At 39.6% G+C, this 13,514-nt stretch overlaps 1 protein-coding gene across 1 annotated transcript in view; it reads left to right on the forward strand.

The window, feature by feature from the left end:
* The window catches only part of olfm3a (olfactomedin 3a), a 30,268-nt gene extending 22,308 nt beyond the window's left edge, over positions 1–7,960 (forward strand). Inside the window, exons 2-6 of the mRNA XM_085361957.1 lie at positions 1,453–1,596; positions 1,991–2,146; positions 2,968–3,187; positions 6,911–7,017; positions 7,283–7,960. Of these exons, the coding sequence (XP_085218083.1) occupies positions 1,453–1,596; positions 1,991–2,146; positions 2,968–3,187; positions 6,911–7,017; positions 7,283–7,960 (1,305 nt within the window). The remainder of the gene's footprint in view (positions 1–1,452; positions 1,597–1,990; positions 2,147–2,967; positions 3,188–6,910; positions 7,018–7,282) is intronic.
* Positions 7,961–13,514: the final 5,554 nt, after the last annotated feature.

The raw sequence follows: 13,514 nt of genomic DNA on the forward strand, positions 1-13,514 counted from the left end.
GTACAAAGTACTTCTTTGTCAGCAATGTTCTGTTTTCTTTCCCTTTTTCAGATGTTGTTTACCTACATAACCACCTCTTCAACTCTTCTGTCTATTCATATCCCTCCTCTTCCCATTTTTTTTTCTTCAGATGTCAGATTACAGTGAATGAGAAGGTTTACAAGCACATAAATATTTATATCATTACAAATGCATCTTCTGGCTCCTCTGTCTGTTTGCTTTACTGGAGAGTCAGCTAAATCTCTATAGCTAGAGAGTGCATGGCCCCGAGTCCTATGAATAATTGAAAAAAGGTACTTGAAGCTACGTAAGTTACACACAGTTCAAAGCTGTCAGAGTTTCATAGATGACTTTTAGATCTGTTGTGTTACTTTATTAAGAGTATTTGATTCTGGTCATATATTATGCATTATACTGAGATATTCCCATAGTTTAAACATGATAACATAACAGTTCAGTAAAAACTTACTTAAAAGTTGGGGAATAGTGTCAAAAAATGTATCCACGCAGAGATTAAACAAGAAAAGACCGAAGGGATTGCTGACAAATCGATGTGTTAGAAGCTATTCTGACAGATGTGGTGAAAAGTATTGCACTCAACACAGGTTAATTGACATCCTTGAATTGCCTTATCCAATCATGGCAAGCATGACAGCAGGCTAGTAAGGGCTTAAGTTTCTCCACACATTGATGTTGACGTGTGCACAGGCGCAGGAGCAATACTCTGAATACTGTACTGTGTGTATAGGAACCTTGCAGAATAGAGGCCTTTCTTGACCTTTCCAAAAAAACAGAGTTGCTATGTGTGCTCTAAATGTAAGTTACTAATGTTTAGCAGTTTTATTTACTAGCTTACTGCTACCAATAGTGACCAAACCCAGTATCAAGATTAATTCCAAAGCTAAACAGCATTTCTTTTTGATTTTCAGGTGTTATTAAATTCAGAGTGGATTACTATACTACACACCAGCGTAGCCAACACAAGCTTTAGGTGTGCGACACCTGCTCAGACTGGCCAGACAAACTGCACATCCCCAAAAAATAAAAGTCACAAATCTGATTACTGATATTGGTCCATAAAATCACAGAAAGTGCAAAAGACTGATTTAGCAGCTTTAGTTGATGAAGCAATGGACACATGCCTCTTAAACTACCTCTTGTAAAATTATAAAGTAATATTTAATATTTTTAGGCTTTCTCTCATTCCCTTTCATTCTACAACTACCTGCACTTGATTACAAACTTACATTTCTATAAATGTTCGTAAAAATCAAGCTGAGCGTCACTTCAGGCAAGTCATGTAGTCATGTATCATATACTGCATGGGACATAGGTAGTTACAACAAGTGAAGGATGTCAGACCTTAGTCTATACATATTCCATATATATACTAGAGTATATGTAATATATTATCCATCCTTAGACTCTACATATATTTGTTGGGTCTTACAGACTATCGGTCCAAAGGAGGGCTGGCAGGTGTACAGCTCAGCCCAGGATGCTGATGGGCGCTGCATCTGCACAGTGGTGGCACCAGAACAAAGCCTGTGCTCTAGAGACGCCAAGAGCAGACAGCTCCGCCAGCTACTAGAGAAGGTAAACACACGATTTTACCACACACCTGCACACACACGTTGTTTTATAAAGGATAGGAATAAAGACGTAACAAGTCTCTATAAGCTTTATTTTCCTTTCATCTCCCGATACAAGGTATTTTATTGTGAAATTTAACTGAAGTGGGGTGCTGCTAGGCCTTTCCAGGATTTTTTTTTCTCTTTTCAACAATAGCCCATTACAAATTTCAGGCACACACAGGCTCACCAGGGAAACCCATCAAAGTGCCTTTCAGTTAGCTGCGCTGGCTGGAAAGAAGGAAAGAACAGAAGACGTCATATATTTACTTTACAACCATATCATGGACTGTAGCTAGCGTCTCAGTTTGTGCATTGGAACCCCCGTTCCAGTTTTAACGTGGCTTCTTTTATTCTAGGTGCAGAACATGTCTCAGTCCATTGAGGTGCTGAACCTGCGCACTCAGAGGGATTTCCAGTATGTCATGAAGATGGAAAACCAGATGAAGGGTCTGAGAACCAAGTTCAGACAGATTGAGGATGACAGGAAATCCATCATAGCCAGAAATTTCCAGGTGTTTTATTTTTACCTGGTTAATGTTCAGTGGATCTTTGTGTTTTGTTTTCATTTATGTGAATTAGTTGTTTTTATGCCTTTCTGTACCATGAATCTGTTAAAGTGTAAACAGGCTCAGTATCTTTTCTCATGCAAGTCTTTACATAAGTTCAATCTAACAGTTCTTTTAACTTAATATATTTCAAAGAAGAGAAAACCAAGAAATACTAAGTCATGAAAGGGTTTACTAGTTGAGTTAATTGACACTGTGACTAGAAAGCCACTGTTGTCCGAGGCTTAATTTAGTGCAGTTGGCTAATAACTACCCTACAGATTCCCTTGAATTTTCACCATAATAATAAAAATGTATAGCATATTTACCACAAACCCTTCAGAAATCATTCAGAAAGGGTTCAAATCTTAGATTTCTTTTCGCTGCTGTCACTGCCCCGTGTGGATTGTACTGGACAGCTGGTAGGGGAGTAGGATTATTTCTGGTGTGGCAAATTGTCTGACACCAAATGAACTGAAAGATTCGCAACAAGCAGCTGGAAAATCACAAATTGAGCTGTTGGTTGACCACCAACAAATTCCAATGTCATTGTATCATTGCAAATAGGAAATTGGTCCATTTCCTTGTGTTTAATAGTACTAGATGTCAGTGCTAGCATTACTTTATTCTTTCATGTAAGGCTGACTGTTCTACTACAGTACAATAAAACTCTACCATGGACATTTCCTGACATACAGTAATTTCGTTTCTTCCTAACTTTTGCACCTATCCGCGATCTCCCACCTCTTCCCCTTTGTTTCTCATCTCTGCTGCTGTCATTTCTGTAGGAGCTTAAGGACAAGATGGACGAGCTGAAGCCGTTGATCCCTGTGTTGGAGCAGTATAAGATGGATGCTGCACTCATCTCTCAGTTCAAGGATGAGATCAGAAACCTGTCTGCGGTGTTGACAGGCATACAGGAGGAACTTGGGGCGTATGACTACGATGAGCTTTATCAGCGAGTCCTGCGACTAGACAGTCGGCTCCGCAGCTGTATGGGCAAGCTGAGTGAGTAGTGTGCACTGCATTTTGCTGATAGTACAAAAAGTTTGAATTCTTCTTGTTATCACAATAAACTAAAATAAGAAGCCACATGTGTACTGAGAAAACTGTGCTCATCTAAAAATAATACTACTGTGTGTGGTAAAAACAATGGCATTAGTATGTTGTAACAAGTTCACATAGGAGTATTGATGTTATAGGTGTTGCCATTAGGGCTGCCACAAACGATTATTTTGATAGTCGACTAGTCACCGATTATTTTTGCGATTAGTCGACTAATCAGATCATCATCCATTGGACGTACAGCGTACAGCTTATTGCACCAGCAGCATCTGGTCTTATATAACTATCATTAGCTTACAGCTTGAAGTGTTTGTGCTAACTAAAAATAAAGACAAGATGGTAGTTTATTAATTTTTAATGAAATTTGCAGATTGTTTCGGTGAAGTTTAATAAACTCCTTGCTATCTAAAATATAACAGGACACCAGAGTATATTCTCCAGCGTCTCACACTTCTGATAATCAGCTGTCTGCTTGACAGTTTTAGCTGTGCAAAAACTATACCTTTAATCTCAGCCAAACCGATTTACTCAGGAACAAATAAAATACTAAAAGCCAAACAATAACATTTTTAAGTTATCTAAGTGACTTATATATATGTTTAACCTGACTAGCGAAAGACGGCGGTGGGTTTGAAAACGATTTGCCGGGAGTCCGGTGTTCTCACGGCTCTAGTTAGCCTTGCCCCCGCCTAGTTAACGAGCTAGTGGGTAACAGACGTCTCCGAAAACGTCGGAGCGCTTTTGAAAATATGTGGTGTCTTGATAAACTGAGCAGATATTTGAGGTTTACACAGCTACATTCAAGCCTGAAAATATGTTAAACGTTTATTTTGTGACCCAGAAAGAATAATAAGAGTAAAGTTAAAACTAACTAGCTGCCGCCATTGTTGACAACTGCGCTGGGCTGCGCTATGAATTCTGGGACACAGCTTCTTCTTCTTCGGGGTTTAACGGCAGCTGGCATCCTTGTACATGCAGTGCTGCCATCTTCTGTTTCAGTCCGTTATTACACTCTTAAATCCTACTACCGGTACTCATTCCTGCGTCCTTTGTGATCTTACAAAGCTTCAAACGATGCGTCGACTATTAAATTAGTCGTCGACGATTTTAATAGTCGACATAATCGTGACTAGTCGACTAATCGTGGCAGCCCTAGTTGCCATCATGGTGTACTTGTGAGTAATCCTGCTAAAGAAATTAACCACCTAGGGAAATGCACAGTGCTGTGCTTAAGTCTAGAGCCATCGCTCATTTCTGTGTATGTTGCTAGGACAACAGGAAAATAGTGCAGCAACTTATTCAAACATGTGGAAAACAAAAGTAACTAGTTCTATTTGGTATGACCACCTTCATTTTTCATCACAGTCTGAACTGTCTTAGACAAGTTTTATTGTAACTTCTTTAAGTAGTCTTCTTGAACTAATACTGTTACTGTTTATGAGAAAGACCCGAGATGCAAGCACAGGCTGTGATGCGAGTGAACTTTATTCCAAAAGGTGAAAATGCAAGCAGAAGCAGAGAATGTCCAGGACAGAACTAAGAGCACAGCCCATTCTCACTCCTGACGCATAATATACCAACGATTTGTCACATTCCGAGGCGTTCCATGGAAATGCGAAAGGTGACCTTCTGTGTTCCTATGCTACGCGCTGGATTGTGGATGAAATCGAACAGAATGACACTCCCGCAGTAAAACACGTTCCAGCCGTGTAACCCTAACCATAACCTTATCCCTAATCTTAACCACCACATTAATCGTGTTAGATAGTGTCTTTCCAAAGTGATTTAAGTAACAGAAACGTAAATGTGTAGATTCATTTCTCTCATGTTTCCTCATTTTTCCGAACTCGTAAAATAGGGACCTGTTGGGTGACCGTAAGCGCAATATACCGATGATTTGTCACCTAGCGTAAAATGTTACGCTTTGGGAGTGAGAACGTGTTGACAGACTGACAGATATCAGAGACAAGATACTGACAGGGAACAGAGGGAACATACGGGCAGGGATGACTAGACTAGACTAAAGAGAAGAAGCTCAGAACCAAAACCGAAGAACTAGGAAAATTTTACCAGAATACATAACCAGAATAAACAAGAACATAAGATAATGTTAATTAATACAAAACACACAGTTACATTGTGTGTTTTCTTATGCAGACATGCTTTTACAGCAGTTTTAGAATCACTGTCATGTTGAAAAATGAAGCCTTTACCATTTAGATGTTTTCCAGATGGATCAAAATCCAGCATCACTTGCCTGCATCAATGATTGCATCAGTTCTGAAAAAAATCCCCAAGACCACTGAAATGCAGCCCAAATGACAGAGCCCCCACGGTGTTTTACAGATAGCTGTACCTCTCTTCTGATCTCCTCCATATATATTGACAACATATTGAACCAAAAATGTGGATTCATCACTCCATCACCTGTTGCGTGAGATTTTCAGTCCAGTTTTTGTGTAACGTGGCATACTGCGTTTTCCTTCATTAAGAAAGGCAGTCACTCTTCCACTGAGACCATTGGTGATGAGGCTTCACCAAACAGTAGATGGATCAGCTGAACTGCCAGACGCAACTTGAGGGTTGTATCCTGAAACCCTAGAAAATCAGTGAGGTGCAGGAAATGGACTGAAAATGAGTGGGGGGAAAAAACAGCCAATGTCCAAAGAAAACCTCCCGAAGGCTTTAAGAGAATCTGGATTAAATTGTTCAAGATCACTTAAAAATGACACAAACATCTGGCTCTTTGGAAGCAAAATATATAAAAAATGAGCAGTGGCTTTACACTTGCACACAGTTTCACAAAGTACTTTAATATAATATAATTAATATAACCAAAGCTTCAAAATCTTTGAATGTCCAACTTCAGATACTTTTACTATTCTTTGCTTATTTCTTGTTACATCTCAGAGTGACAAATGTTGATCTGAGATATAACAACTGTGAGAAATAAAAAACCTTGTGAATGTCAGTGTGTTTCATCTAGAATTCATGCTGGTGAAAGACATTTTTTAAGGACTGCTGTAATGTTTGGCCTTTAACATTAAATGTTCTAAAATCTCTAACTGAGGGAAGTGAGAGTAATGTGCCATGCCTAATTTCTTCCTAATGGGCCAAAAAGGAAGCACTTTGTGCCTTTAATATCTACAAGCACAGTTTCTCCCGGGAAGTTAAGCTATTAATTAGTGCAGTAGGCAACATTCAAATTACATGGTGACTTTCAGGGATCTGTTTTCTTATGCTTTGAGTGGGGGGGCAAAGTGAACAAGCAGAAGATGGATTTCTTAATATGATGGCAATTTTAATGACACTTGTTCCGTACTTGAAGATCAACCATCCATTACTAATTGTGCTTAAATCAAGCCTGTTATAACTTACCAAAATAACAGGTGGAGGAGGTCTGCATAGAGAAAGAGATGTGTACATTTTTAATCTTCAGATACTCTAAAGAACTGTGCACTAGACATAAGTTGAGTTTCCTTTAGCTACAAACATCAGTTGTGTAATTCTGTTTTAAGTTAAATTAAGCATCTTGCTTCCACTGCTACCTTAGTATGCACGGAGGGCACACTCTGTGGTGGAACAGGCATGAAATTGGCTTCAGAAATCTAGTTAGAGACAAAAAGCACCACAGCACATCTTATCGCTGCATTTCTTTATTAACAGCGTGTGGGAAATTAATGAAAATCACTGGACCTGTTACAATAAAGACATCTGGAACCCGGTTTGGGGCATGGATGACTGATCCTCTCGCATCAACCAGAAACAACAGGGTGAGTTATGAGAGCATGAGGGTGCGATGCATTTAATATCAGCGATGTGCTCTGTTGTTAAAGTGGGCAGAATATCACAGCAATTTAAGAAGAGGCTTGCATTTATAGATGGGGTTTTGATTTATTTATTTATTTTTGGGAGGGGTGATTTTAAAAAGATGTACGATGTGGGTTTTTTTTAATAATATCAAGAATGATTCAGATTTGATTTTGTATTGCTGATGGCTGATTCTAACCATCTGTCCTCTCCATCATCTCTTGTTAGGTTTGGTATATGGACAGCTACAGCAATAGCAAGATTGTACGTGAATACAAGACAATGGAAGACTTTGTAGCAGGGGTGGTTTCTCGAACCTACAGCCTCCCCTTTAAATGGGAGGGAACAAATCACATGGTCTACAATGGATCGCTTTATTACAACAAGTACCAGAGCAACATCATTGTCAAGTATAACTTCGAGACGGGCAGCGTGCTGGCCCAGCGAGCTTTGGAATTTGCCGGCTTCTACAACATGTACCCATATACGTGGGGGGGATACTCTGACATCGACGTCATGGCTGATGAACTGGGAATGTGGGTTGTGTACGCAACCAATCAAAATGCTGGAAATGTTGTCATCTCTCAGATCGACCCTGACACTCTGCAGGTCCTAAAGACTTGGACCACCGAATATTCCAAAAGGAACGCAGGTGAATCTTTCATGATCTGCGGGACACTTTATATTACTAATTCTCACCTGTCGGGAGCAAAGGTTTACTACGCTTACTCTACCAAGACTTCAACCTATGAATACATAGACATTCCTTTCCACAACCAGTACTTTCACATCTCCATGCTCGACTACAATGCCAGAGAGAGGGCGCTGTACGCTTGGAATAATGGGCATCAGGTAATATTTAATGTGACCCTTTTTCATGTCATAAAAACTGATGATGATTCTTAAGTGTGATACTTTTCAACTACAACTACAGCACCATCGTTTGTGATACAAGGACCTCCTTATTGACCATGTTTTCTTCTATTTGAAATGGACTGTGGTTTCTTTACTTCGCATTACTTGAACTTTTCTAATTTTTGCCTCTGGATTCTTGGCTGACTTGAGCATGGACTTTAATGCTTTACTGAAAAACATGCTATACAGTTTATACACATTTCCGTTGCTGCTGATCAGACTAGTATGCCTTATTTGCTAAGTGTCAGGTCTGCCAGCACAAGACGCTTTTGCATGAATGTTAACATTTTGTCCACAGTGATTTGCTATGACATGACTGTGTTTTGTTGCAAAATTGTTACTTGCTTTACATACAGTGTTTGCTTTCTTTGTCTTATTAAAATTCTATTTAAAAGTATTTAAACCTTGAAAGTAACGTATTAATGATTGTAAAATGTAGTTGCCATTCTTTTAAAGATGGCCCTGTAAGATATTATTGTTATGTATGTCTCTGTGGAAGAACATTTGTATTTTTTATAAAACCAAAACCATGAGACGATATCGGCGCATTTTCATTAAAACGAATTATTGTACATTTCATTCAAATTATTTTGTCTGCTAAAAATGAATATCGCCCCTGATCTGATGAAGAAGCAGTCAGCACCCTAGTCTAGTCATTCGGCTTATTCCAATCAGGAAACGATGCATCCCACAGTGGAAGCCATTTGCCTTGTTTGGTTTGTGTCCATCATAGGCATGCAGTATTCATATTAGCATATGAGCACTCATCTAAAAGAGTTTGAGGTATGCTTCAGATGACTCTCCCTTTTGAAACCCAACCTGTATCATCTTAAACAGGACAATTTGATCAAATGACTTCTCCTAAAAGGTGATGGAAAAATAGAAGTATAGTACTGCACACAAGTCTTAAGCCGTACCTCATTTCTTTATACTGTATTTTTTAAATATACATGGAAATACAGAGTATAAGGCAAAAACAGTTTGTACAATTCTTAAAACCTTGAAATTCAACGACCATCTTTATTCTTTATATTCTGAACTTTCTTAGTCTGCTTTCTTGTTATTTCTTTAAGTAGTCTTCAGAAACAGTTCTCCAAGCTTCTTGAAGGACATTCAAAGCTTTCCTTTGGATGTTGGTTCCCTTCTGTTCCTTTCTATGTCAAAATGATCCCACACTACTTCAATAAAGTTGAGATCCAGGCTATGGGGAGGCCAATCCATGACTCTATTGTGTGTTTTTCTAACCAGGTATGTTTTGTTATCAGCAGTGTGTTTGGGATCATTGTCATGACTAGAAGAGTAGAATTTTCAAGTATCTGCGCTTTATTTGAGTAGTTTTTCTCTGACAACTTTTTACTTTCACTCCCTAAATTTTTAAACAAATATCTGTACTTTCTACTCCTTATATTTTCAAAATGAGCTAGTTACTTTTGGTTTAACAAATTTGCAGGGAGTTATTGTTTCACATCACTGAGAGCCTTCAAACATGAAACCGATTTGAGCCTAAACAGAAACACATGAAAGGTAGTCCTGTTTGTATATTAATCACCAGGGTATGTCACATAAAGACAAATGACGTGTTGATAAACTGGAAATGTAAAGCTTACATGTAAGTCCTCATGGTTTTAACTCAGATATTGAGTCTGTAAATTTGAACCTAGTTTTTCATATTGTGAAACATGCTGCAAAGCAAACTGAGGTAGATCAACTGTGTGCAGGTTAGTGCAGGATAAACAGGGTAGTTTGCTGTACTGTGATGGATTTAAAGTAAAGAACAGTGTGTGACTGAACAGCTGCCTCTTCTTCTCTCATTCTCCCCCCTCCCTCTCCTGTTGCTACTTCAATCGTGAAACTGATCAATGATCAGCTGATCGGCTTTTCTCTCTTGTTTGTTTATCGCCTACTTTGCGCCAGAAAGAAGAAACCAGCGGATGTCGCGCTAAACAACAGCAGCATGTTTAAGCTTGATCAGCTGTTGTTAGAATTTATTTAATCTTACTTTCTAGTATCAGCTGATGTTTGTTGGAGCCACAGCTGTAAAAGCTGCTGGTCATGATGTCGGTTTGGTTATCTGGTGAGAGGGAAACATGAAGATGAAACCAGGAGATGTCCTTACTGAATCAGAGCTGTGATGGAGAAACAGGTTTACCTTTTGGGTGACATGAATGAGTTGAAGGGAAGTTATGAACTGTTTCTGAGAGACAAATAACACCAGGATCCTTTTTCTATGTAGCTGACAGCTTGTAACTGTGCAGGGGCGGGTCTAGCAAAGTGTTGCCAGGGGGGCAGGTAGGGCATTAACAGGGAGAGGGGGCACAAAGTACTTTTCTTTCTTATTCTCATTTAAAATGTCTCGCTTTTAAAAAATAATTGAATCTTACAACAAACGATTGATAGATTGATACATATATACCATCAAAACAGTGTACATCACTGTCACAACAGCGTTTGTTTTCATTCAAAGGCTTTATGATTTTTCCTATAATGGTGGGCCAGTCTCTAGTAAAAATGCCTGGGCCAACTTTTTGTCCCACTCCAGCCATGTAAGCAGCTCATCTGCAGTCTGGTGTTACCTACATCTTCCTATTCAGAAGGCAGAATTTTTGAGTTCCGAGTACAATCGAAAGCACCACGACTGCAGTTTTCGTGTTGGATGTAAAAAGCGCACATGACGCTATGACGTAGGCTAGAATCATGGCGGCGGTCAATGGCGGTCTAGGCGTGGGATTTCTCTTGTGGAAATATGCAGATTATTTTTTCCTTTCTATTGGTAGGTGGCACAGTGCACTTGTGGCAAGTAAGCAAGCTAGAAGACTGGCAATCTTGCTGGGTATCCAGTTAAAGAAGCAACACATTAACAAGAGAAGTCTGAGTAAAACCAAAGTTACTTTCCCTAGTAACTAGTTACTTTGAAAGTAACAAGTAACTTGAAGTAACTGAGTTACTTTTGATAGAACTAGTAATGTAACTAAGTTACTAATTTAAAAGTAACTTACCCAACACTAACTGTTTTACTTCTCTCCTAACCTCCCTCCATATATATTGAAGTCTAATAAGGGTTTGGCAAACACTAAATGGATCAGCTGACAGGCTGCATGCATCTCTTAGCTCCTGTATCAGGCCTTTGCTGGATTTCTTTTCAATTTCTTAAGGACTTGACTTTCAGATTGTCAGGGGGCCGAGTGGCCTGTACTGAACAGGACTCAGGTGCAGAAACCCAGAGCAGAGACAGCAGATGATGTAACAATTTATTAGGCTTAAGTGCAAAAAAAGAAAACGTAGCAAAGACAAAAAAACAATAAGACGTGGAGTTTGACGAGGCGTGGCCTTGGGAACGTGGCTAGGGCGAGGGAATGAGGCCTGAGATGCAGAGTGGAGCTGAGCAGGGAACAGTCACGCTTAAGAGAGAAGATAGAGGAGTTAGGGAGGTAGTGGAGGCAGCTCTGAAGTGGCCAGTTGTAAGAGTAGCAATTCTTACTTGCAGTAGGGGACATGGAGTGTTGAGAGGGGGGTAATGAGAATCCAGGGGAAGCGGAGTGGCGTGGAAAGGCTGGCCTGAGATCCGGGGCTTCAGATGGAGTGTGATGGCAGGAGGGCAAGCAGGTGAGGCACAGAGAGATTTTCAAAATGATTGCTTGGTATCCTGAGTCCAGAGGTGGAGCATGAGCCAAGGTGAATACAGCAACTGCAGCACAAGAGAGTCTTGTTAACAAGATAGAGCACAGCAAGAACTTGAAGTATAAGGCCTGTTACCAACATGTGTTGATGACGAACTGGCAGTGAATGAACATAAATGTGTGGTTTAAATCCCTCTGGCTTGATTGCCTGCAATAGGCTCCAGGTGTGCAGGAGCTGGAGTTGGCCCTGCCCAGGGGCGGATCCCAGGTCAGTTCAGGAGCCTTATGGAAATTCCAGCCACCCACCGCAGACCATGACACAGATACTGTTCAGTTGCTGTAGATAGTTTTTTAAGCCTGCCACTTCTTCTTCTTTTTTTTTTTTGACCTTTTACAGTTTTTTATTGACAGATACTGTAAAGAAACAACAAGAAAGCAGAGGGAGAAAGAGAGAGGGGAAGATATGCGGCAAAGGGCCATGTGTTGGACTCAAACCCAGGTTGGCCACTCTCAGCCATATGGCATGTAGTTGAATTCAACCAGCGCCCCCTGCCACTTCTACTTTTGTCCTCGTTTCAGTTTCCTCAAATATTTTTAGAACACACTGTACACCATGTTGAGATACTATATGACAAGTTTTCAGCTAATAACTAACTACTACTTTATGCCTGTCAGACTTCATTATCTTTGCCATTTGTATTACTTAACTATAGAAATAGGAATAAATTAAGTAATTTTGCAACAGAACACTAGCAACAACCTGCCTGAAGAGGCAATTTAAAATTTGCTCTTTGCTAAGTTGTCTGTTACATGTGGAAACAAGACTGGTTTATTTCTTGTGTTTGTTGCCTTTTTGTGCGATTCATAAGTCAGTATTAAATGGCTTAACAATTAAAAATAACTAAATAAAACAAACATTCCTCTGAAAATGGTCCGGTACAAGAGCTGGACTGACAATGATGACAAGCAGCCAAACCTACAAAAGACCTTCAGAAAGCCTGGAGAAGTATTGCTGAATACTTCTCCAACAAATGAAAAGAAAGTCTGGCTCCTTGGAAGCAAAATATGAAGAAATGAGGAGTGGGTCGAGACTTTAGCACAATACTTTGGATTTTAGTAGCGAGGGAAGGAATTGTTTGCACTTGAAGATAACCTAAACTAGAGTATTTCAGGTTGTGTTATAGCTTAAGTGCTTCTAATAGAATATATAAAGTAGCTAAATATGCTTAGCTATTTTACAGAGACACTTGCAGCATACCATTAGCTCGTGTGGATCCCACTTCAGGAAAGGAATTGATGGAAGCTGCAAGGTATTGTGGGGCTTAACGTAACATAAAAAGACTCCTTCTTTTCATTCATTATAATGAGGGGTAAAGATGAATAGATATGATGATGCTGGTAATGACAGCATCTCTCAGTAAGAGGGAAGAGGATATTCATGCACTCAACATTAGACTTTCTAATGGCTTAAGAGTTATCCTTTGGCATTTCAAGCAGCATAAAAAGGCAATGAGCTGCTGGGATGTTCACTATAATTTCCTTCTCCTTACCACTGTGTCTCTATCTTCAGTAACAAAGAATATGTTTACTTTACAGTCCCCAATGGTGAGTTTTGAATATGTCACAGTGTGGTCTATCTCTTTTTAATGGGTAAACAAACAGTCATGTTTTCATGCACACATAATGAAACAAGCCTGAGGCAAAATACATTTGCACTGGCACACATAAACAAACACAGACACATGCTTGGGGGTGGACTGCAATCAGTTAATTTCATCAGCATCCATCAGAAATCACAGGCATCACTGTCATCTGCCTGACACGACCTACAAGAGCCACTGTGTAAGCAGTATGTTTGGACACTACAGGTAATCCATTGTCGCTGTATTGTACAGCTCTGCAATTCACTTCTTGGGTTTTAAAGTGCT

This window comes from Diplotaxodon limnothrissa, linkage group LG9 (genome assembly GCF_057381915.1).
Source record: "Diplotaxodon limnothrissa isolate DT_005_m linkage group LG9, D_limnothrissa_male_GT1.1, whole genome shotgun sequence".
NCBI classification, from domain to species: Eukaryota; Metazoa; Chordata; class Actinopteri; order Cichliformes; family Cichlidae; genus Diplotaxodon; species Diplotaxodon limnothrissa.